The 22,413-nt window shown below is 50.3% G+C and overlaps 1 protein-coding gene across 2 annotated transcripts in view; it reads left to right on the top strand.

Moving 5' to 3' along the window:
• Positions 1–22,413, top strand: part of SKAP1 (src kinase associated phosphoprotein 1) — a 224,680-nt gene that overhangs the window by 154,877 nt on the left and 47,390 nt on the right. For both annotated transcript variants that reach the window (XM_044999131.1, XM_044999130.1), the window contains exons 5-7: positions 16,122–16,202; positions 17,395–17,478; positions 22,258–22,382. In XM_044999131.1, the coding sequence (XP_044855066.1) occupies positions 16,122–16,202; positions 17,395–17,478; positions 22,258–22,382 (290 nt within the window). The remainder of the gene's footprint in view (positions 1–16,121; positions 16,203–17,394; positions 17,479–22,257; positions 22,383–22,413) is intronic.

The following is a 22,413-nucleotide window of genomic DNA, read 5'->3' as shown; positions in this document are numbered from 1 at the left end:
ATGCACGCAATGTTCTTCCTTCCCTGGAATGAGTCCCAGCCTCACGGGCAGATTTCCTGACTTCCCAACTCCAGAATGGCTTGATGCCCGAACTGGGGAGCGTGACTGGCGAAGGAGATTGGAGCAGATGAGTCGAGGGAAAGGGACCGGTGAGGGCGGGTGCTGTAATGAGAAGAATGCTGATGGATGGTGGTTTAGGCGACGAAGAAAATATAGGTATAAAATAAGAGCTATGCTAGCAGAGGTTGCCTGATAGCCGTGTCTCTGCTGAAGTGTCCCAGGTGTAGTGCTGGAAAAGTCCCAGCCGATGCCCTTCAGCAGAGCTGACTTCAGCTTGGTGGGAAAATTGAGGCTGGAGCCTTGTTTTTACCTCATTCCTGAAGCCTTGTTCCTCTTACATGGCACCTCCGGTTTCCTTCTGGTGCCTGTCTCTCTCCACTGACTAGTACCGTCTCCTGTCTGCAGCACAGCACAGCACAGCTTGGCATCTGACACCTGCGATCTTTTTCCTTTTGCTTCTGATTTGCCCTGCTGCATTTAGGGTCCCTCTGCTCTCCGGTATGGCTGGCTCCTGCTCAGGGCCGGCTCCAGACCCCAGCGCGCAAAGCACGCACTTGGGGCAGCATTTTGCCGGCAGGGCGGCAGGCAGCTCCGGCGGACCTTCCGCAGTCATGCCTGCAGGAGGTCCACCGGAGCCGCGGGACCAGCGGACCTCCCGCAGGCATGACTGCGGAAGGTCCACCGGAGCCGCCTGCCGCCCTCCCAGCGCACCCTCCGCAGGCACGTCTGCAAGAGGTCCCCCGGAGCCATGGGACTGGCAGCGCGCCCCCTGCGGCATGCCGCCCTGCTTGGGGCGGCCAAATTCCTAGAGCCGCCCCTGCTCCTGCTCCCTGCCCTGGCTTGCTTTCCAGATGGATGAGCCTCTGCCTCTTGACTTCCACGTTTGTATCTGCCTCAAGGCTCTTGATCCCACGTCTCAGGGCTCGCTCTGCTGGGACAGAAACCACCCGAGATGATTCAGCGCCTGGGCTCCCAAATGCAGGAGCCCGAGGCTTTAAGCAGAAACATCTTTGTCCAGGTCAGGCCAAAAGCTGCTAATGAACTCCAGAGACATTCACACCACCCTCGCCTGCGCCGCCTCCCTGATTTGTACGAGAAGCAAGGAAACGGAGGCAAGCCTCGGAAGAGGCTCTCCCAGTCCTGTTCTGTTTATCCTGGCCTGCTTCAGACACGGAGATTTTTGGGCACGTGCATACTGCAGTCAGGTAGTCATAGCAGAGCAGGCTTTCATCGAGGTACCGGAGCAGTGAAGCCACGGCAGCCCGCAGGGCCAGCCCGGGCTTGGGGATAAGTACTTGAGTGGCTTGCCCTGCTGCAGCCCACGCTGCTGCAGCTTCCTTGCTCCAGGATGCAAACTAGCTAGATTAAAGCGGGTAAATCTACACAAGCTGCAGCCGCACCTCCATGCGGCTTCCTGAGTTCCTCCCGGGGTGAGAGTTTTCACCTGAAAATACGGGTCATCTCTTTGGACGCAGAGGGGATGTTCCTCAGCATGGTGGTTCCTTGATTATGTCCCTGTAGTAGAGCGGAGAGGGTGCAGCCCTGTCTCGGGAGCAAGGGAAGCGAAGTACCCTAGTCATCCAACGAAAGTGTCTGCTTCCCCACACCAGTTAGGCCTCATCTTTAGCTTCAGAGGGCGTTCAGTCAGGCCGCCACTCTATGAAGGCCTGGGATGCACACAGATGTTGTCCCAGTATAACTACTCCAGTTAGGGGCGTGATTATTTCCCCAATATAGTTAGAATCATAGAATATCAGGTTTGGAAGGGACCTCAGGAGGTATCTAGTCCAACCCCCTGCTCAAAGCAAGACCAACCCCAACTAAATCATCCCAGCCAGGGCTTTGTCATACCAGTTTTTGTTATACCAGTACAACTCCCAGTGTGGACGCGGTTATACCAATACTCCAATATAACCCTCCGTGTTAGAGGGGTTTTCCTGCTTTAACTATACAGGGATTGTTACAAAGCAGCACAATTTTTGTACATAAAAAAGCCCTAACTTTAGTGGAGTTACTCCTGGTTTGCACTCAGGGCTGGGTGTGTCTAGACCAGTGGTCCCCAACGCGGTGCCCGCGGGCGCCATGGTGCCCACCAGAGCATCTGTGTGTGCCCGCGTACTGCCAGCAGACAAGAATCTGCCGAAATGCTGCCGAAAAGCGGCATCACCAAGAGGTGTCACCGCTGAAATGCCGCTGTTTTTTGGCAACGATGCCTCTTGATGTTGCCGCTTCTTGGTGGCATTTCGGCAGATGCTTGTCCGCCGGCCACGGTCCTTGGTGGCCTGTCGTCCGTTGGGGACCACTGGTCTAGACGAACGGCTCTCATTCCGTTTAGGCAGGACCTTTTTAACATCCGTGGAAATCAGTGGAGAGGGGAAGCCCTGCAGATGGCCCCAGCCTTTCTGTCAGGCTACCGTCCACACTTACACCCACGCTGCTGCAATATCCCTGCTCCAGGAGTTAGCTAGATTAGCGCTGACCCCATGATTGCAATGTAGACATGCCCTTGGGTCTAGTGAGCACAAATACCTGCAGTGAAGCCATGGCAGTGCGGGCCAGACAGTCCCCCCCGGGACCATAGTTACGGACCCGAGCAGCGAGCTCGTGCTGCTGTGGCTTTGCTGCTGCTGCTGTTCGAGCTGGGTAGATCAACGTCCACATGGGCTGTGGTCGCACTTCTGATTCCAGCGTAGTTATGCCCTAAGGGCTTGTGCACACTTGAAACGTTACAGCCTTCGTGCTTCAGTATCGAGCTGCCTACGCCAATAGGAAGGATTCTCCCGCTGGAGTGGGAAATCCAGCTCCCCAAGAGGCGGGAGCTAGGAAGAATTCTTCCATCAGGGGTGGGTCAGCATAACTGTGCTGCTCAGGGGTGTGAAAAATTCACACAGAAGCAGCGGCATGTTCCTCCTCTGGCTCCTACACGGAGGCGCTGCCAGGCGACTCTGTGCGCTGCCCTGTCCACAGGCACTGCCTGGCCAATGGGAGCTGCAGGGGGCAGCGCTTCGGGCAGGGGCTGTGTGCGGAGCCCCCTGGCAGCCCCTACTCGTAGGAGCTGGAGTGGGGACATGCCTCTGTTCCCAGAGCTGTGCGGAGTGGGGCAAGACCCTGACCCGGCTCCCTGGCTGGAGCTCGAGGGCCGGATTAAAACATCTGGAGGGCCGGATGCAGCCCCCGGGCCGTAGTTTGCCCACCCCGGTCTAGCCGTTCCATTGTGTGATGGCAGGACTGTTTGTTCGCAGTGAAGTTTCTTATGGAGAACCTTTCCACAGAGGTGACCTGACCTGCTTTTTAAAATGAAATAACTCGGCAGCTAAACCATAAAAGCAATTAGGCCTAATTACCCTTCAAAATTTGTTTTTACAGAAGGATGCTGGGTTTGAATGATGAAATAATGACCCCACTTAGCACTTCTGTGGGGCTTCCCATTTGCAAAGCCCTGTACAAACATCCGCTAATTAACCCCTACAGCACCGCCCTCCCCTCACCACCTGGGCAGTAGGTGCCCATTTTACAGATGGGGAATGAGATGAGGCAGATTTGGTCGAGTGCTGCTTGGTGTCAACTGGTTCGAGTTCCAAGGGTTCCCTTTGTCACACGGTCACCTCTGGGCCCTCTTCCATGCACCTTTCCTGGGCCCGTCAGCAATGTCCCAGATCCTCAAAGACACTTAGGTGCCTAATTCCCATTGATTTCCTGCTCTCTTGGAATCGCTCCTAGAGGCCCACTTCTGGTTGATTTGTATGTAAATTGGCTGTGTCTCCTTGTCTGCCTTTAGACTGAGAGCTTCTCAGAGAAGCTACTGTCCTGGCCTATCTGCACAGCAGGTGCCTGTTCATCAGAATATCTCATCTCACTTAGTCAACTCCTTCCGGTTGCAGGGGCCTTGGGCACTGGTGCACCTCAATCCCTCCTGCTCTCCGCCTGGCACACCCAATAGTTTAGTCTCCGGGGAGTCATAATGCTTCGGGCTTGTCGTGCGGGTGAGGGTTACTGGAGGTCAAACTAGGCAACCCAGCCTTAAACTCTATGGCGTGGCCCAGTTTGGTAGCTGGTAGACACGCAAAATGAGCGTAACATACACACCAAGATCATGCCAAGGGTAAAGTGAGTTGCAGAAAAATTTACTGAGAGGAGGGTGTGAGATAAATGATACTCCTGGGGGAATTCTGCACCACTGCGCAATGCAGAACTTTGCAGAAATTAATGTTGTGTGTGCAGCATTTCCTTTTCCCCCCACAGAAATGAGCTGCAGGAATGTTGGCCGAGGCTAGGGGCCACTGGACCAGGCAGAGCGCAGCTCGCCAATAGAAGACAAGGCCAGGGGGAGCGAGAGGGACCTGGAGGGTTCCCACCAGCTGCAGTTCCCAGCACACCCCGAGGGAAGGTGGTGGTGGCGCGCAGGAAACTCCATGCCAGCCCGGGACCCAGCATCAGGTGGTTTCTCCATCTGGATCGCTGGGCTCTAGTAGGGTAGCGGGTGTGAGTGTTTGGGCAGGAGATCCCTGCAGCTGGCCTCTGGGGGCAGGGGGTGTGAGTTTCTGCCCCTCCCCCCAGCTGGGCTCTGAGTGGGAGGGGACAGAGAAACAGGAACTGGGTTGTCGTAGGGGTTTCTTTAACTCTCTACTCCTAGGGGAATTTTTGTGCGTGTCTGTATTGTTACAGACATACTTGCTGACAGGTATTTTGAAATAAATTACCAAAATAATTGAAACTGGCATGATTATAGAGTGTGATTTTGACATAAAATTTGCAGAATTTTAAAATATTGTGCACAGAATTTTTTATTTTTTGGTGCAGAATTCCCCCAGGAGTAGATAAAGCAGCTTCCCCAGAGAGAGACACTCTTGAATGTCTCCTGCACCATCCCCTACGTCAATTCCCATTGACCCGAGTAGGAGCTGCGCTCTCTAATTATCCCAAGGACACTGCCTGGTCCCCACCTCCCATCAAATTGGTGTAAATTACTCCCTTTAACTGCTTATGCCCTTACACGGGTTTTCTCACCCAGTTCACACCCACCCTGCTGCTTTTATGAGTAGCCCGACTGCTCTCTGCTGGTGTAACTCTTTGATGTCAGTGGACTTGACATTGGAGATCAGAATCAAGCCCCCTGGGACTACACGTGAGTAAGGACTCGCAGGACACACATGCAACCTTGTATAAGTGGATGCGTCCCAAATCGGTTGAGTGACTGTCCCTCAGACCCCTCTGCAAGCAAATGCCAGAGCCAAGATCAGAACTTGGGGGGGATTCCTGACTCCTAAAGCCATTCTTGTTGCTAAAAACCATGTTACCCCTATAAAGCCCAAGGAACCACTCGCTCCGCTGAGCAGCAGGATTGTTTGCTTAACTCAGGAACAAGCTATTGGATCTTGTGCGATGGCTTCTGATCTGCTGCAGGCTTCCAGCCCAGTAGGAGAGGGAGGTTCTGCAGGAAATACAGTCAAACCTCTTAATTCCAGTGGCATGGTACAAAAGGGGCCACCAGCACAGAGCAACCACAGCACAAGGCATGGACTAGAATAAGCCCATTCTCCAGTCATTGGTTTCTGTTCTGTACCCCTCTCCAAAAAGCTGGTGGTTTGACTTATTTCTATAGTTCATTCTATACACAAATTGAGGTCCCGAGGGACAGCTATTCTTTATGTGCAACACAGCTCCACAGTTACAGGAGAGAAACCGAGTAACAATCAAAACCCTTGGGGAAATCATTTAATATTTCCAGCCTTCTCACATGGGTTCTTGACACTCGGGTCTGCGGAGGGGAAACACTGATTTATGCCATCAGTCATTAGACAATGTAGAGGTGAGGTCAGGCGCGGGCATTCTTCATCTCTTCTCCGGTGCTGAGAGATCCCTTGGGCAAGGTGGAATCAAAGCATTTCAAATGGTAGAGGTCATGAGAGTGACACCGTAAGAGGTAAAAGAGCATAGCCTCCTGCCTCCTCCTGTATGGTTGACACCTATATATCTTCATATTGCCATTGTTTCCGCTTGAAAAATTGCATGTCATTTGTTTCACTTTTTCCTACCCTCCTCTGTCCTTAAATCCTCTTGATTTTCCACCATGATCTATAGGAATCGTTTGTGTCAAGGCTGACGATTATGTGCTACAGAATTTTTATAGGCCTAATGGGCTAAGCTGTGAGATGGGCTTTAGCCAACAGGTGTCTGCTCTTTTGTGGCCTGGCAGAGACCCTGTAAATTAAAATCACGTCCACAACTTTGGGCATTTTTCTGCGTTGATTTTGTGGTCGCCGGTTTTCCTAGCAGAGAAGTGCCAGGGGCTCGGCCTCAGCGTTCCGGTGGACGGTGCCGGCCTGCAGGACGTACGGCGCAATCCAGAAACTGGTGAAGTTTGTCACTTCCCAAAACCCAAGTACATTTCTGCAGGACCTTGACTACAGCACAGCTATCAAGATATTTCCTTCTGGTACCCTAGCAGCTCCACTCCATGACAGTCCTCTGCTTTCTTCCCAACTCCAGATTTTCTGACTGTCCAATCAGAACAAACCTTGGGAAAGGTTGGGGACCAGGGATAATTTGGGCTTGTACAATGCAAGGCTAGATTGTGAGAGTATCCTGTTACCATTCCACGCCCATGTGACTACTACCGTAGGAGCACACCGCCACAGGAGATTCTCATCCAGTGGGACCTGCTTATCGGGCGAGTGGTTTAGAATAAGTTCTAGAGATGGTCCCAAGCCATGACGTTGGGACTGGGATGAAAGTCCTCCAAAAGCCAGGGGCCGTTTGGAGCCATCAAAACTGCATGGTTCCAGGGTGAAACTCAAGAGGGCAGAGCATCTCCATGGAGGAACCCTAGCCGTTGAATTTGCTCCTATTAGGGATCAGGATGAGCCCGAAACCAGCCACCTTCTGAGTACATTGTAAGACCCATCTGTATACTTGGTCCTGTTAGATCCACAGGAGGGGCTTTAATGAAGCCAGAGAACAGCCAACATTCCTCTGGGCAGGAGGAGCCAGTGTTGCTCAGCGTCGGTAACCATTAGCGCGCTAATTCAGGAAGTGGAGGATTTGAGTTTTGGTCGCTTAGTAGCTGAATTGACTCTTTGTCCTTTATGGACAGGGTACCAAGAGACTGCGGGTCTGTATCGGGTCTCCTCAGCTGATCGGCACCCGGGGAAAGGAGAGGAGAAATAGTTCCAAAGAGCCCCACAGCAGACGTGGGGTCGAGGGTATGAGAGGCAATTGTCAGGGATCAGCCTTGTGTTCTGTGTTTGCACTGCACCTCGCACTGTGAGCGTCCAGGTCCGTGACTGAGGGCTGCTGTGTGCTAAGAATTGCTAATGGATATGGGGTGTGCAGGCGTTACCTGTGTGTATTGAGGGCCTCAATCCTGGGGCAGCTCTGCAGATCAGACACTGGCAGACCTGAGCCCAGTTCAGTCTTAATTGTGAGCAAGCCGCCAATAACCAACTCCGGTGCATGTATGATGATGAGGGGCCAGATCTTAAACTCCCCCGGAAGCCAATGGGTGTTTTTAACTGAGGAAGGACCTCGGGCTTTGGTCAGTAATTAATAACCTTATTATTATTATTACATGCTTTTCCTTGGAGAGAGGCTACTATACAGGGAACGGCAAGCTCCTCTCTGCTCCTTTGAGATGGGGTGAGAGAAAAAATCCAGCAAGGCCTCAGATTTCAGGCTCAGGTTTCCAAGGTGGTGGTGGAACCTCAGTGAGAAGCAAATATTTGGCCAAGTGCACCCTGAAGCGAGCTGGTATCCGGTGTAACCTCACAGCTTGCCCATATGTTGTTACTTATACATCAGCCTTGTTGAGTAATGACGTACGGGGCCCGGGCGAGAGTTGGCTTTTGTCAAGCATCTATTTCAGTGGCGTTTAAATAAACCCATCGAGCGGCACGTCTCGCGAACTTTTTTCTTCCATCCATCTGCACCGAGCCGCCCGCGAAACGAAATGGATGAGGCCTTCATGCCTTCTTCAGTCCCCGGAAAATGAGCCAGTCCCGTTAACAATAAATGGTGGCCAATTGGAACACACATGACTGGTCTAGTGAAGAAGAAAAGAAAGTTGAGCCATAATGAAGTCCCTGCGTCTGTGTCCCTGTCCGTGGACAGGAAAGGACGGGTGGTTTATAACTGTTTATTGGAGTTAATGGTAATAAATTCCTCACTTGTGAGGCATTAACTTTAATGTTTTCATTCTGTGATGATTTAGGTTTTCCCTTTTCACGTTGTAAATCATGCTGTCCCGGTAGCACAGCAGGTCGAGTGGCTGACATAATGTTATGTTGGGAGGAGAGAAGTAAGAGAGGAGCGAGATATCTCTCCCTATATCTGTGTATATAAAAAGACGACTTGTTTAAAAAAAAAAAAAGTGTCCTCATAAACTCCTCGGACGGAGGGACAGACGAACAAACGCACCAGAGCAGAAATGTGCAAGTCTCAGTTGCAAAGCCGGAGCAAAGGGCTGGTTTCCATAGCAACTTCCAAACGGTACTTGGTGCTAAAGGGTTGGGGTTTGTTTTTTTTTATTTCCACCCTCCCTCTTTGCTGAGTGTGAGCCCTGAGCTAATGAGCTGTGCAAATAGATAGTGAGATTTAGTGTTTTTTATTTTGCAATTATAGACTTAGTGGTTTGGATGGAAACTTTGGGGCCAAAGGCGCTGCCTCCTTTCTGGATTCCATTTTTGCTTTTTGCAAAGTTGGTTTCACTTCAGACTTGCTGTGAAATTTTCCAGGCAGAATAACAGACACTGAGAGTCCCCCTACATGCCCCAAGTCAGTACAAGTCCCATCTGAAATCAAGGAATTCTGTCTGTTCTGTCTTGTTTCATTGTCAGCCATAGATACCGCAGTCATGGACTCCTTAGGAAAACCTACACTAACTAGCTAGCTCTGTAGACGGAGGTCTGTCTCTGGCTGGCTGCCTTTCCGATCCACCGATATTATGCCAATAACTATGTGGCATCTACAAGAATTTCAAAGCACAGCGTTGTTCCATTAGGACAATCTTCCATTCTTCGGTGGGTTTGTAACTTCCTAGGATGACTTCAGTGGGACTAGCACTTAGTCCTTTGTCAAGAGTTGTCATAGGAACACAGAAATTGCCGTAAGCCATCTAGCCTTGAACCCAGGCTTCAGTGTTGACTGGTAGCAGATGCTTTAAAGGAAGATGTATAAAACTCACACCGTGGCCAGTTCTGCTGTCACGTCCCCCTGAGGACCCTTTTTTCTTGACCTGTCTCCGACTTTGAATGCAAACTTTAGATGGATTGTTTGTATTCAGACAAACCAGCATTGCAAATTGGGATGCCATGCAATATGTTGGGCTTTTGTAACTGAAGAGAACAGGACCCGGGTCTGAGCCCTCAGAAATTTCACTTGATAACTTCATCCATGTGATTTGCTGCCGTTGAATGTGAACTGCACCTTGGTTGTTGGCCAACTTTCCTTCCAGGTAGCTAAGGTAGATGCCTATCCTTTAAACTTGACTTACTAGCCTCTTATGAAAAGTCTTATTGAAGCCCCAGTAAATCACCTCCACTGCCTCCGCTTCATCTCCTTTCTTATTAACCTCCTCAAAAAAAAAAGCAATACAATTAGTCTGGCACAAGATCTATTTCGGATGATGCACGCTGCCAGTTGTTTAGTTTCCCATTTTCTGTGAAACAATTGCTCATTTCATTCCCCCTTTTTTTTATATAAACGATTCTAAGTTTTCAAGGCACTGAAAAGTTAGACCAAGTTCCCGAGCTGGGAGACTGAGAGAGAAGCATGGCTACAAGGGAACAAAGGGCAAGGAGGAAGAGAGAGACCGAAGAGAACAATGGGATGAGGAGCAGCAGAAGGAGAGAAGAAAGAGAGAGCCGGGGACGTGAAGCTGGTGTTTTGATTAAACAGAGGAATGGTGGATGGCAAGGAAAAGGTGCAAGAGATGAGCTTGGGGGTGCAGAGAACACAGGCCAACATGATGCCGTTTCCAACCAGCAAGCTTGCATGTAATTTGCATGAGATTGTTGCGTGCCACTCATTAAACCACGTTCTTTTACTGTTGTAACTCTCTTGACTTCAGTTGAACCACACCAGGTCCAGTGTTGTCTGCTTAACTCCGGCTCTCCAGCTTCTCCATCTTGCGAACGGCTTTGTGAGAAAGAAGGCCTCTTGTGGGCACCCCCCTTCCTCCATCATCTGTTTTCTCTCCCCCCCACACACACACCCCTGCTGCTTGACTCACCAGGCGCTCCATTCTGCAGGCCACCAAGGAGGGCTTTATGGACCACCCTCCTCCATGGGCCTTTGTCTTAGCAACATGAGGCCTCCTACAGAACCCTCTTAAGTTTAAGAGAGTGGGAGGGTCAGCAGCTTAAATAAGGGGAGACTCACCATCTTATATGGGGGCCCATAAAATGCTGACTGAAAGCGGGATTTGATCCTGCACAATCTTACAGCAATGGTCCCAAATCCTGCAGTGAGGTTCGTGTAAGCTGCCATGCTCGTAGACCCATTTACCGTCAAATCCCGTTGTACGAGTGGATGAAGTTGCTACCGCAGTCAGTTCCTCGGTGTTGGCCTAACTCCGCTCAACAGCAAAACTCCCATTGACTGCAATGGGAGTAGGTAGGTCACTGCTGAGTGCTTTGGAAAATCCCACCTCTAGATTTATTTTAATAAGGTTGCTCTCAGGATAGTGCCTCGGAGCAGGCTCCGGGCTCAGCACGTCTAACCGAAGTGAGGGAGCAGGAATGAGAAACGCTCAGGAACTGACTGCAATAGCAACATCTCCACATTCCCTGCCTTTGAACGTGCAGGTAACATGGGAGGGCTGCCGTGTCCTCCAGGCCTCTTTGGCTGTAGCTACCGTGACGCCTGGGATGGGATTTCTAAGAGGGGGCGGGGGTCCGGTGTGAGCACAGATCCCCATCTCAGATGAAATTAAGATTCCCTGATAAAAATGTGCATCTTAATCATTGGGCCAGTTGCCAACAGAGGGGCTTCCTTCTCTATCACTTAGGGCTAGTCTACGCAGCTGATGGCAAGCCAGGCTGCGAGTCTACAGTGCACCAGCTTGCCGGGCAGTGACTTGCCACGTGGCCTTTGCTGCAGTGCAGCGAACGTCCCAGAGTGTGGCGGAGCGTACTAGTTTGGGGACTCTCTTTGCCCGGTAGCTGTGTCCACGTGGCGAGTTACTGCCCGGCAACCTGATGCGCTGTAGATTCACACGCTGCCTTGCCACGCTTTAACTGGCTGCGATAGACTAGCCCTAAACGACAGAGAAGTTTGCCAGTCCTTTGGCAATTGATGGATTGATCTGGCCCAATGATTGATGAACATTCCCTGTTAAAAATGTGCATCTTAATTTCATCTGAGATGGGGATCTGTGCTCACACCAGCCGTGCGAGCGCACGGTCTCTCTCTTTCCCCTATAGGCCAGGCTTTAGTCTTTAAATCGAAGCTCTGGTTGATTGGCCAAGGTGTTCGGCCTCGGCGCAGGAATTACTGGGCGAAATTCTCTGACCGGGAGTGTCGGACCAGATACGTTGTACTGGTCCTTCCTGGCCTTCAGATCTGAGCCGCTTGGCTCAGCGTGTGTCCCTGGCTAGTTTGTGACTAGCCCATGAGGTTTGTTTGTCTAGTGCATGAGAATGAACTGGGGGTATTTTAAAAAAAAAAAAAGTTAAGCAAAAGGTGAAAAGAAAAGAAAAAAGCCCCCTGATTTTCTTTTCAGGATAATTTCTCCATCTGCTGCCGGCTTGTTCTGTAAAGACACCCCCCACCCCACCCCCCAGCACTGATGCCCTGTTGCAATCCAAGCCATGTGGCCTCTTGTGTTCTTCTCCCCGTGGCTTGGTGTTGCCAGCTGACTGTCCTGGATTCTCTTTTCTCGTTGAGCGAGAACACACCCGGTGAAACAGGCCGGGACTCCCCTCGGCTCCAGCGTCTCTGCTTCCTTGGATACACAATGCCTGCTGGGGAGAGCTCTCCCGGGGCAGCCCACGTCCGTGGCTGGCTTGGAGAGTCACGGCGGTGCCGAGAGATGGAATCCTGCTCAGCGCTCGTGTGGCAGACTTGGCCTCTGGAGGGAGAAAACGCTCTGCCTAACAGCTTCTGTCTTCTCTGTGTCTCCGCCGATAGAGCAGTGGGTGCAGAACTGCCATGTCCTCTGCAGTAACATGCCTCGCCGCAGATTTCATCTTTATGGCTCCGGGTGTGTGACGAGGGCTGTATCCGGGAGGTACCGACAGCGATGTTTGTCTTGTGTGCTGCAGTCATAAGGGCATTTAGCCTTTAATGTTTCCAAGGTGGTGTGTGCGCATAAACTAAGGAGTCACATAGCATTTACAAAGGAGGGTAAATATCATGATTCCTATTTTACTGATGGGGAAACTGAGGCACAGAAAGGCGGTGTGTCTTGCCCAAAGAGAGGCATTATTATTTATTAGTTGTATTGCGGTCGTGTCTAGGAGCCCCAGGCATGAACCAAGTCCCCATTGCACTCAGCGCTATACAGAAACACACCAAGAACATGGTCCCTGCCCCAAAACGCTTACAATCTAAGACAAGAGCCGACAGGCGGATGCAGAGAGACGGGCAGAGCACGACACAATGCGGATACAGTGAGTCCAGTGACGGAGCTGGGTTATGCACGGCTGATCCTGGCTCCTGGCCCTGTGCTCAGTCTCCTAGGCCATTCTGCCTTGTTTTTTCCTTCTTCTTGGGGGTGTTTGATGGACCCTTTATAGCTCCCCAGAATCCTCCTCGACTCAGGAGACCGCAGCAAAAGACAGTGCAGGAGCTGCTTGCCCATAAAGGACCAGCACGAGAGGCAGGAGCAGACGGGAAAGATCTGTAGCTTGCAGCTGGCCCCTGGAGCATGTAGGCAACCCTTCTCTGCAGCCTTGTTTCTTGGGGGATGGAGGGTGGGGGCTGAGGAAAACCCCATGCTGATAATGTACTGAAAGTAAATGAAATTAAATACGCAAACCAGCGCTCGCCGCTCCTGCCTTTCCCCCTGGGTAATTCAATTCAAACGCTCGTACTGATGGGCTCTCACAGGGGCTGCCTGCGTCACCCCGCTGAGGCCTGGAATCTTAACGTCTAAATAAAAGTTTCACTCGAGCATTTTTTATGCTCCTGCCAGCGGGCTCAGCGAGCTGGCATCGGGCACACTAATGTAATATTCATACTTGCGGGTTCCCCCTGTGTACCAGGCAGCGTCAGCCCATTTTCATAATTATAAATGTCCCATAAAATGACATTTAGATTTGCATTAATGAAAGGGGCCTGGATTCCGATTTAAAAAAAAAATGCTTACCGTGCCTTTTTTTTCCCCCTCTCTCTACAAGTCAGAAGTTCAGCATCTCAAACGGAAAGCATGTGATGCGTCTGTAGCAAAGGTGCTGCTCCCTGTGTGGGTGGGGAGCAGAGAGGTCGGGCCGGGTGGCCTCTGCACCAGGGTTCTGCTGTCTTGGAAAGTCGTGGATTCTGATCAGCGCTGCTCAGCCGGCCCCTGTGTCAAGAATGGGCTTCCTGCAGCCAAACCCCATGTCCCACTTTAGAAACGTAGGAATTGCTGTCGCGTGTCAGACCAGTCCAGCGTCCTGCGACTGGCAGTGCCTGATACCATCTGCTTCAGAGGAAGGTGCCAAATTTCCACCGGACACCAAATAGTTATCGGTCCGGTTATGCTCTGAAGCTTGAGGCCTTATATCCCTTCCAAACAGATGTCCAGTCTTGGTTTTGAATCCTGCTGTGCCTCAGCAGTGCCTTGCTGCAGTGAGTTCCACGGGTTAATGCAGGAAAAACATTTGCTTGAATCTGGTTTTAATTTGCCGCCTTTCTGTTCCATGGGGAAAAGCCAGGTCTACTGAATAGGGGTAAAATTCACCCCTGGCCAGAGGGCCGATGTGAGGCCGATGCACCACTCAAGCCTTCAAACTAGAATGTAAGCGATGGGCCTCTCCCCAGAGGTGAGCTTCACCCTAGGAGCCAGATCCTCACCTGGTGTAAATTGACCGCAGTGGCGTTATGGATCTGCCCCTGCGGATGGCTCCGATTCCCAGGTAATAATGAGCACAGAAGGGGGTGCCCACGTAGGGGGGGTATATTTACAAAAACCAGACTTGGTGCCTTTGATGCCGCTCTCGTGTCTGGCGTTCACGCCGAGAGCCGTGGGCGGGAATTTATAGCCGCTCCCGAGTTTGCAAACTATAAAACACAAAAATGAAAAGAGTGCAAAGGAGGGAGCTGACACCAGGGATGGATTGGGCCGGGAGGGAGACACGCTAAGAAAACAGGAGCAACCCTTCTGGTCTGGGATTCTGGGAAGTTACTCATACTTAAAAGGCTGCCAAGCTCAGGCACGGGGGAGATGATTAGTGACGTGCAGTGAGTCATTTTTTATTGTGTTTCAGCACAAATTATTAAGACCCAAGGCGGCGGGGCAGGGGGATGCTCTCAGTGGCAGGCCCTGGGCTGTGGAATTCCAGGCTGGATTTTGGGGATGAGGTGCAATCTGGTCAGTTTCACAGTGCGATGCAAGGCACAGCCTCCCCTCCGTAAGTCTTGCAACCCGCGAGGGGTTTGGCCTGGATGCCAGTCGCTAGGCGAGGGTCTCCGGCCCGAGATATGCAGGAGGCCAGTCTAGATGATCGCGATTGTCCCTTCCGGCCTCAAAGTCTGGGAATAACGAGCCTGATCCTGCCAGGTGGCAAAAGCCTCCTCCAACTTGCTGACAATCCCAGAGCTCTCACCGGGAGCCAGGGGCTTAGCGCCTGACATGAACGGCTCTGCCCCCAAAACCAGCCTTAGCCTTTTGGGGTGGAGGAAAAGGATCTCGAGCTGCTGGACCCTGCCGGGGGGGAAGTGGGAGGGCACATGCTGGAGGCTACCCCTGGGAGGCTGGTGTGGGGACCATGGCTAGCTGCTCACAGACGATCCACTCCAGCCAAGATCTTCTGGGCACGGACGAGGGCTGTTAGGGGAGCTCATGGCTGAGTCACCCCCATATTTCTAGATCTCCAAGGCAGGTGGGAGGGTGCAGCTGCAGGATTCGTGGACCCCAAGTGCCAGCTCTGTCCGCACAGCGTGGGGCTGGACCCACGGTGACGGCAGCACGGCTAGTGGGCCTGATCCTCTTGCTAGTGCCTAGCCCAGAGCCTGATGGAAGGACTTCTGCTGAGTCCTGTAGTCAATGTGGACACTTCTCTGGTGCCCGACCCCTTGTGCAGACATTGACGCCAGGGCAAAGTGCAGGGCAGGGTGGGCCCATTGGTGCGAAAGCAAGAGGACCCAAAAGACAGCAGCACCCTGCTTAAGGTCGCAATGGAGATGAGGGGAAAGGTGCCATCTGGGATCCTGCCAGAGAGGCTCAGGACTTTAATTTTTTGGGGGGTGCTTTGGAACGACAGGGTTGGGCACAATAAAAGCGCATGAGATAGAAGGAGCCGAGCAGCAAAACGAACGGGTGCATGTGCATGAATCGTAGGCATGGTTCTTGACACCGGTGTTCTGTGGAATGTTGCTATGTCAGAATGAGCTGACGCGTCTTCGGCGACTCCTGCAGTCTTCTCCCTTAGCGCTTCCTTTGTTTTCTCCCCGTAAAATTCCCCCCTGCAGACTTGGTGGTGTTCTGCGTGTTACCGTGTTTCTCCTGCTTTCTGCCCCCGTCTCTCTGCCTCCCTCGTGTACGATGACATTCAAAAGCCCTAGTGGGGGCGGATGGATGGACATCTCGATAACCTCAATCAAGTTTGGTCTAACAAGGTTCGTCGTGAGCCTAGTTCTTAGAGCAGCCTCCTCCGGATAAAAACTGATGTCGGTGCTGGGATGCCTCATAGTTTGGAAAAGCTCTGTTGACCCTTCTAGCGGGCTGGAGTATCCAGTTTGGGTGTGACGCGTACAGAAGGGTTCACATGGGAGTACAGGTCGTGCAGGTGTGTGCCTACATGTTGGTTGCATACATGTTTGGCCAGGCATTGTATGTCTGTGGTTCTGCCTGGTCGAGGAAGAGCGCAGCCCGCAGATAGGAAATCTTTTGTGTATTTCACAAGACTTTGCTTTGGTCTCTTTAGGATCGGAGGACGGCATACAGAAACCTGCCCAAGAGCTGGGGACTGTTTTGAAGCAAGGATACTTGGAGAAAAGGTCCAGAGGTAACAGTCGAATAAACCGGTTTTAAAGTGACCTACAAAGCAGGGTGGGTGGGTTTATGCCCCTTTATTTATGCTGCTTAGTGATGATATAGAAATAAGTCTGAGAGTGGGTGGTGGTCGTGGTTGTGGGGGTGAAAAAGGTTTATTTGCTGCTTGTTTTTACTTTGCAAATTCAAATCTTGTCTCTGCGGATGACTGGAGAACTGAATAGGTTCATGACAGCAGCCATACCAAGATGACACCTGATAAACCGAAAGGGAAAGGCTTTTAGTCAGGTGATTTAAAATACCTTGGGTGGGATTTTGAAAAGCACCCGAGTGATTTAGGAACTCACGTCCTATTGAAAGCCAGTGGACTTATGCACCTAAATCACTTGGGCGTTTCCGAAAAGCCCAGCCGTTACTCCCTGTTAATACCTACTGTATTTAACTAAAGCGCGTGGGAGAAAAGCTCTCTTCATTAAAGATTCAACACTACTTATGAGCCGGGAGAAGTCTCCATTGTAGTGTGAGTCATCCAAGGAGCTCTCCAACAAAAACGGGGTGGATAAGATTTGAAGTCTTAATTATTCTCAAGGTGAAGAACAAGTAGGAAAAAAATCTTTTGTACAGGGAGGGGTGTGTGGAATCTCTCCGGTTTTGTTTATGCATCATAAGTAACAAAGGGTGCACCTTATGCAGGTCGTCATTCTGCTCAAAGAGCAAAGCCCAGAAATGGGATTAACCATTAAGGCCTTGTCCTCACTAGGGAAAAAGGTGGGTTCTTCACTCAGGTTAGCTCCCATGGGGTGAAATCTTAGGGAAGACAAGGCATTTGTAGCTTTCACACGTCAGCAGGTCGAGGAAAAGACGACGCAGGAGGCTAAGGTTTGCTTTGACTTGCTAATGCCTGTGAAAGCTACAAACTGCCTGTCTTCATTAGGCTTTACGTCATGTTAGTTGCCATGTGTTAGCTAAACTGGGTTAAGAACACACCTTTTTTCCTAGTGAAGACATGAGTCTTAGGTCGTCAGCACCATATCTGTGCTCAGTTCTGAGAATTGACTCTAGATTCCAGCCCCCTGATGCCATGAGGGAATTTGTGGGATTATGCAGGGACGGAGAGTTTATACTGACTATAAATACACAAAAGAGACCATGAGACCTTTTCCACAGTGCTCTTAACCCCCGCTTTGTTTCCCGTTTCCCCACAGACCATGGTTTCTTTGGCTCAGAGTGGCAGAAGCGATGGTGCGTCCTCAACAAAAGGACCTTTCTGTACTATGCAAATGAAAAAAGTAAGCGGCAAAGCACCTGCCTTGTGTTCTCCAAGCCGCGTCTGGTGGCTGGGAGCTCAAGTGGGCTGGGACGAGACGGGGCGGGCCCTTGTTTAACACTAATGCCTCATGGGGAGATAGTTGCAGAGCATTCTCTCTTGAAGTCCCTGGGGCTTCAGGGAAAAAATTTGGCCCCAACGAATTGGAGTCATTCCTTAGTTTGCGCTATTGAATCCTGTCATTTTCTGTTATTTGTATTACAGTATTGTCTAGAGGTTCTAGTGCGCTAGATGCTGGCTGGCTTGTGACTTGCAGGAAGGTTGATATCCCTTCTGTTTTTCATCCCCTCTTATGTAGCTGTGAATGTTCTCATTAGCCATACAAATCACTAATCTCTGGAGGAAGGTTTAACCCTGCTAAGCTCTTAGCCTCAATGATGTCTTGTGGCAGCAAGTTCCACAGGTTAATGATTATGCCTGTGCACCAATTTCCTCCTCTTCATTTTGCTCCAAAACCAGGTGTCGGCTGCCATTGTCAAAGGTGTCTCAGGGATTAGGATGCTCAGTTCTTCCTACGATTCATATCTCAGTCCTGGTTTCCTTAAGAGTCCATTGCTTCCTGCTGTCTGTTGGTTTCTCACCTGAAGTTCCGACTTCTCATTTCACCCAGCTGGTAAATAATGATGATGTGCCCGAGGGTGATTGATGCCAGATGAGGCATCAGCGGCAGGCATATTTAGAAAGATCTTGGCCTTGTTTTATTTCAATATACTTATTGGTAAAGGAGAGAAGAGAAACACAGGAGTGGAACTGTGTAAATAAAATGCTGAACCAAGTTTTCCATTAGGCATCAGCTGGGCTTTAACTCCCCAAGTGACTGTATATAATCCATGTGTCAGTGTATATAAATATTTTGCAGTTATGGTCCATCAGGTACATATAAACACACAGCTAATACCTCCGACAGAGTTTGGCACGGCTAGATATATGGGCTTCGTTATACAGTTCCGCCCATCCAGAAACGCTGCATGCTGACAGCTTTAACGCACGCACATCATATTCTTCGTTTTATGATGACTCTTCTGCTGTTAGGACAAAAAGAAAATCCGCTGACTCTCGCTGACAGGGATGATTTTGTCCTTCTTTAGCACCCTTCTTCTGAGGATCTCAGAGCACGTTAACAAGATTAGCCTTTGCCACCCCAGTCACCCAAGGGGGTAGGTCTGTTTTTAAAGCGACACGATTAAAGGCACAAGCACAAACTATCCTAATGCATAGGAAAGATAAGAAGTAGGTAAGAGACCACTCTGGCCTACCCAGATCTTCAACGACCTGAAACTTAAAAAAGAATCCTCCAACAAGTGGAAACTAGGTCAAATTGCAAAGGATGAATATAAAAAACCAACACAAACAAAACTAGAAAGGCCAAGGCACAAAATGAGATTAAACTAGCCAGGGACATAAAGGAGAAACGTTTTACAGTAAGAAACAGGAGGAAGACCAAGCACAGGGTCGGCCCTATACTCAATAAGGAGAGAAAGACGATAACAGAAAATCCAGCAATGGCCGAAGTGTTAAAGGCCGTTTTTGTTTTAGTTTTCACCAAAAAAAAGTTAGCAGTGATTGGCAACTAACATAGCCATAGGTGCCGACTTCCTCTCTACCCAGGGGGTGCTCGACTCCCCACTCCACCCCTTTTCCCAAGGCCCCACCCCTTCCCTGCCTCATCCCGCCCCCCAAGCACGCCCCATCCACGCTCTTCCCTTTCCCTCCCAGCACCTCCTGCACGCCATGAAACAGCACTGGGAGGGTGGGGGAGGAGTTGATCAGTGGGGCTGCCAGCAGGTGGGAGGAGCTGGAGGGAGCTCAGCTGCCGGTGGGTGCTAAGCACCCGCTAATTTTTTTCCATGGGCGCTCCAGCCCCAGCACCTATGAACATCAGTGTCAGTGGGGAGGATCTGAGGCTAAAACAGGAAAATAACAAATTAAGAATTACTTAAACAAGTGAGATGTCTTCAAGTCAGCAGGGCCTGATGAAATACATCCCAGGCTACTTAAGGAACTGCTTGAAGAGATCTCTGAGCCATTAGCAGTTGTCTTTGAGAACTCATGAAGGACAAGAGAGATCCCAGAGGACTGGAAAAGGGCAAATTTAGCCCCTATCTATAAAAAGGGGGAATCAGGACAACCCAGGGAATTGTAGACCAGTCAGCTTAGCTTTGGTACCCAGAAAAATAATGGAGCAAATAATCAAACAATCCATTTGTAAACACCTAGAAGAAAATACAGTGATAAGTTACAGCATGGATTTGTCAAGAACAAATCATGTCAAACCAAGCTAATATCCTTCTTTTGACAGGATAACAAGCCTTGTGGATAGGTGGGGGAAGCAGTAGATGTGATCTATCTCAGTTGTAGTAAGGCTGTTGATTTTGTCTCATGTGATCGTCTCATAAACCAACTAGAGAAAGACAGCCTAGATTAACCTATTATCTGGTGGGTGCACAACTGGTTGGAAAAGTGACCTCAGAGAGTAGTTCTCAATGGTTGACAGTCACGCTGGAAGGGTGTATCGAGTGGAGTCCCGCAGGGATCTGTCCTGGTCTGGTCTATTCAATATCTTCAGAAATAATTTGGGTAATGCCAAGGGAGTACATTTGTCAAGTTTGCGGATGGTACCAAGCTGGGCGGGGTTGCGAGCACTGTGGAGGACAGGAATAGAATTCAAAATCACCTTGACAACCTGGAAAAATGATCTGAAATAAATAGGATGAAATTCAATAAGAACAAGTGCAAAGTATTCTACTTAGGAAGGAATAATCAATTGCACAAATACAAATACAATGCACTACAAATACAGAATGGGAAATGACTGCCTAGGAAGGTTTCAGAGTAGCATAGAAGAAGTGAGCGGTAGCCCACGAAAGCTTATGCTGAAATAAATTTGTTAGTCTCTAAGGTGCCACAAGTCCTCCTGTTCTTTGTGCCTAGGAAGGAGTAGTGTCGAAAAGGTTCTAGTGGATCACAGACTAAATATGAGTCAACAATGTAATACTGTTGCCAAAAAAAGTTAACATGATTCTGGGATGTATTAGCAGAGGTGTTGTGAACAAGACTCAAGAAGTAATACTCCCACTCTGCTCAGCACTGATAAGGCCTCAGCTGGAGTATTGTGTCCAGTTCTGGGCACCACTCTTTGGGAAAGATGTGAGCAAACTGGAGAAAGTCCAGAGGAGAGCAACAAAAATGATTAAAGGTCAAGAAAACATGCCCTACGAGGAAAGATTGAAAAAAGTGGGTTTGTTTAGTCTGGAGAAGAGAAGACTGAGCGGGGACATAAGTCTTCTAGTACCTAAAAGGTTGTTATAAAGAGCAGGGTGATAAATTGTTCTCCTTAACCACCGAGGACAGGACAAGAAGTAATGGGCTTGAATTGCAGCAAGGGAGATTTAGGTTAGACATTAGGAAAAACTTCCTAACAGTAACGGTAGTTAAACCCTGGAATAAATTACCTCAGGAGATTGTAGAATCTCCGTCATTGAAGGTTTTTAAGCACAGGTTAGACAAACACCTGTCAGGGACACAGGCGCCAACTTTTTTCTGCACCGGTGGGAGCTCGCGCCCCCAGCCCCACCCCGACTCCACCCCTGCCCCAAAGTCCCCACCCTAACTCCGCCCCTCCTTGCCCCTATTGGACCCCTCCCCAAATCCCCATTCTCCCTCCTCCCTCCCAGGCTTGCCGCACGAAACAGCTGTTTTGCGGCGCAAGTGCTGGGAGGGAATGGGGAGAAGCAGGATGCGGCAGTGTGCTCAGGGGAGGAGGCGGAGATGAGCTGGGGCGGGGAACTACCGGTGGATGTAGCGCACCCATCGGGAGCACCCACGGAGTTGGCGCCTATGGTCAGGGATGGTCTAGATAATATGTAGTCCTGTCTCAGTGCTGGGAGGCTGAGCTAGATGATCTAGCGAGGTCCCTTCCAGTCCTACATTGCTATGATACTGCATATCACCACCCTCATTTTACAGATGGGGAAACTGAGGCACAGGCAGGCGGCATGACTTGTCCAAGACCTCCCTGGAAATCGGTAGCAGAGCCAGGAATAAAACTCCCAGTCTTCTCCTGTATCCACTAGATGAGCTCTCTCCCTTGACGCAAAAAGAAACCAGCTAGTGGCCAGTTACACTAAGGAAACGAGGGGCGGGATCCGCAGCCGGTGTATATTTGGCGAGGTTCTGTTGAACATCAGTGGCGCTACGTCAGTTCACCCCAGCTGAGGAGCTGATCCAATACGTGCACATGTCTGCAGGTCTCCAAGTTTCCAGAGGCAAATTGTCAAAGGCCTCGCTAAATAGTTTCTTCTTTCTCTTCGTATGCACCAAACCGTTAATCCTCGACCAGCAGCAGCATAATCATTTGTATCATATTTCCCCAAGTACACCAAGGTCTCTGCTTCATTACAGGCAGCTCATCTTGTGTGTCCATGTGACCCTAACAAACTTTCCTTTGCTGTTACTGTCCCGCAAGGGTTGTTAGCAGGGCCTCCGCTTTGCTGGTCCTTCACCTAACAGGGAAAACAGTACAACCCTTCCTTCTCCTGGGGATACAGATGCTCACACCAGGGGGCTTAGGAGTTTTCTGCCCATTTCCCACTGAACTTGCTGAGACCCCTTGGGCAGGTCTGTGCCTCAGTTTCCCCCATCTGTGAAATGAGCGAACCCCCCCTTCTGTGAAGCACTGTGAGCTCCTTCAAGGAAAGGGGCTGCAGCCACACAAAGCCAGTAATATTATTTATCGTTGTAGGCAAGCAACCAAAAGGGACTTTTCCCATTGAGAGCTACAGTGCCCACCTGGCTTTCCACCTGCGCAAAGACTCCCGAAGAGAATCCTGTTTCAAACTCATGAGCCCCGGCAAACGCAGCTACGAGGTAGGATCAATAGAAGAAATGGTCCTTTTTT

This window comes from Mauremys mutica, chromosome 25 (genome assembly GCF_020497125.1).
Source record: "Mauremys mutica isolate MM-2020 ecotype Southern chromosome 25, ASM2049712v1, whole genome shotgun sequence".
Taxonomy (NCBI): Eukaryota; Metazoa; Chordata; order Testudines; family Geoemydidae; genus Mauremys; species Mauremys mutica.
Note: the sequence above shows the minus strand (reverse complement) of the source record. Positions and strands in the feature narration are given on the sequence as shown.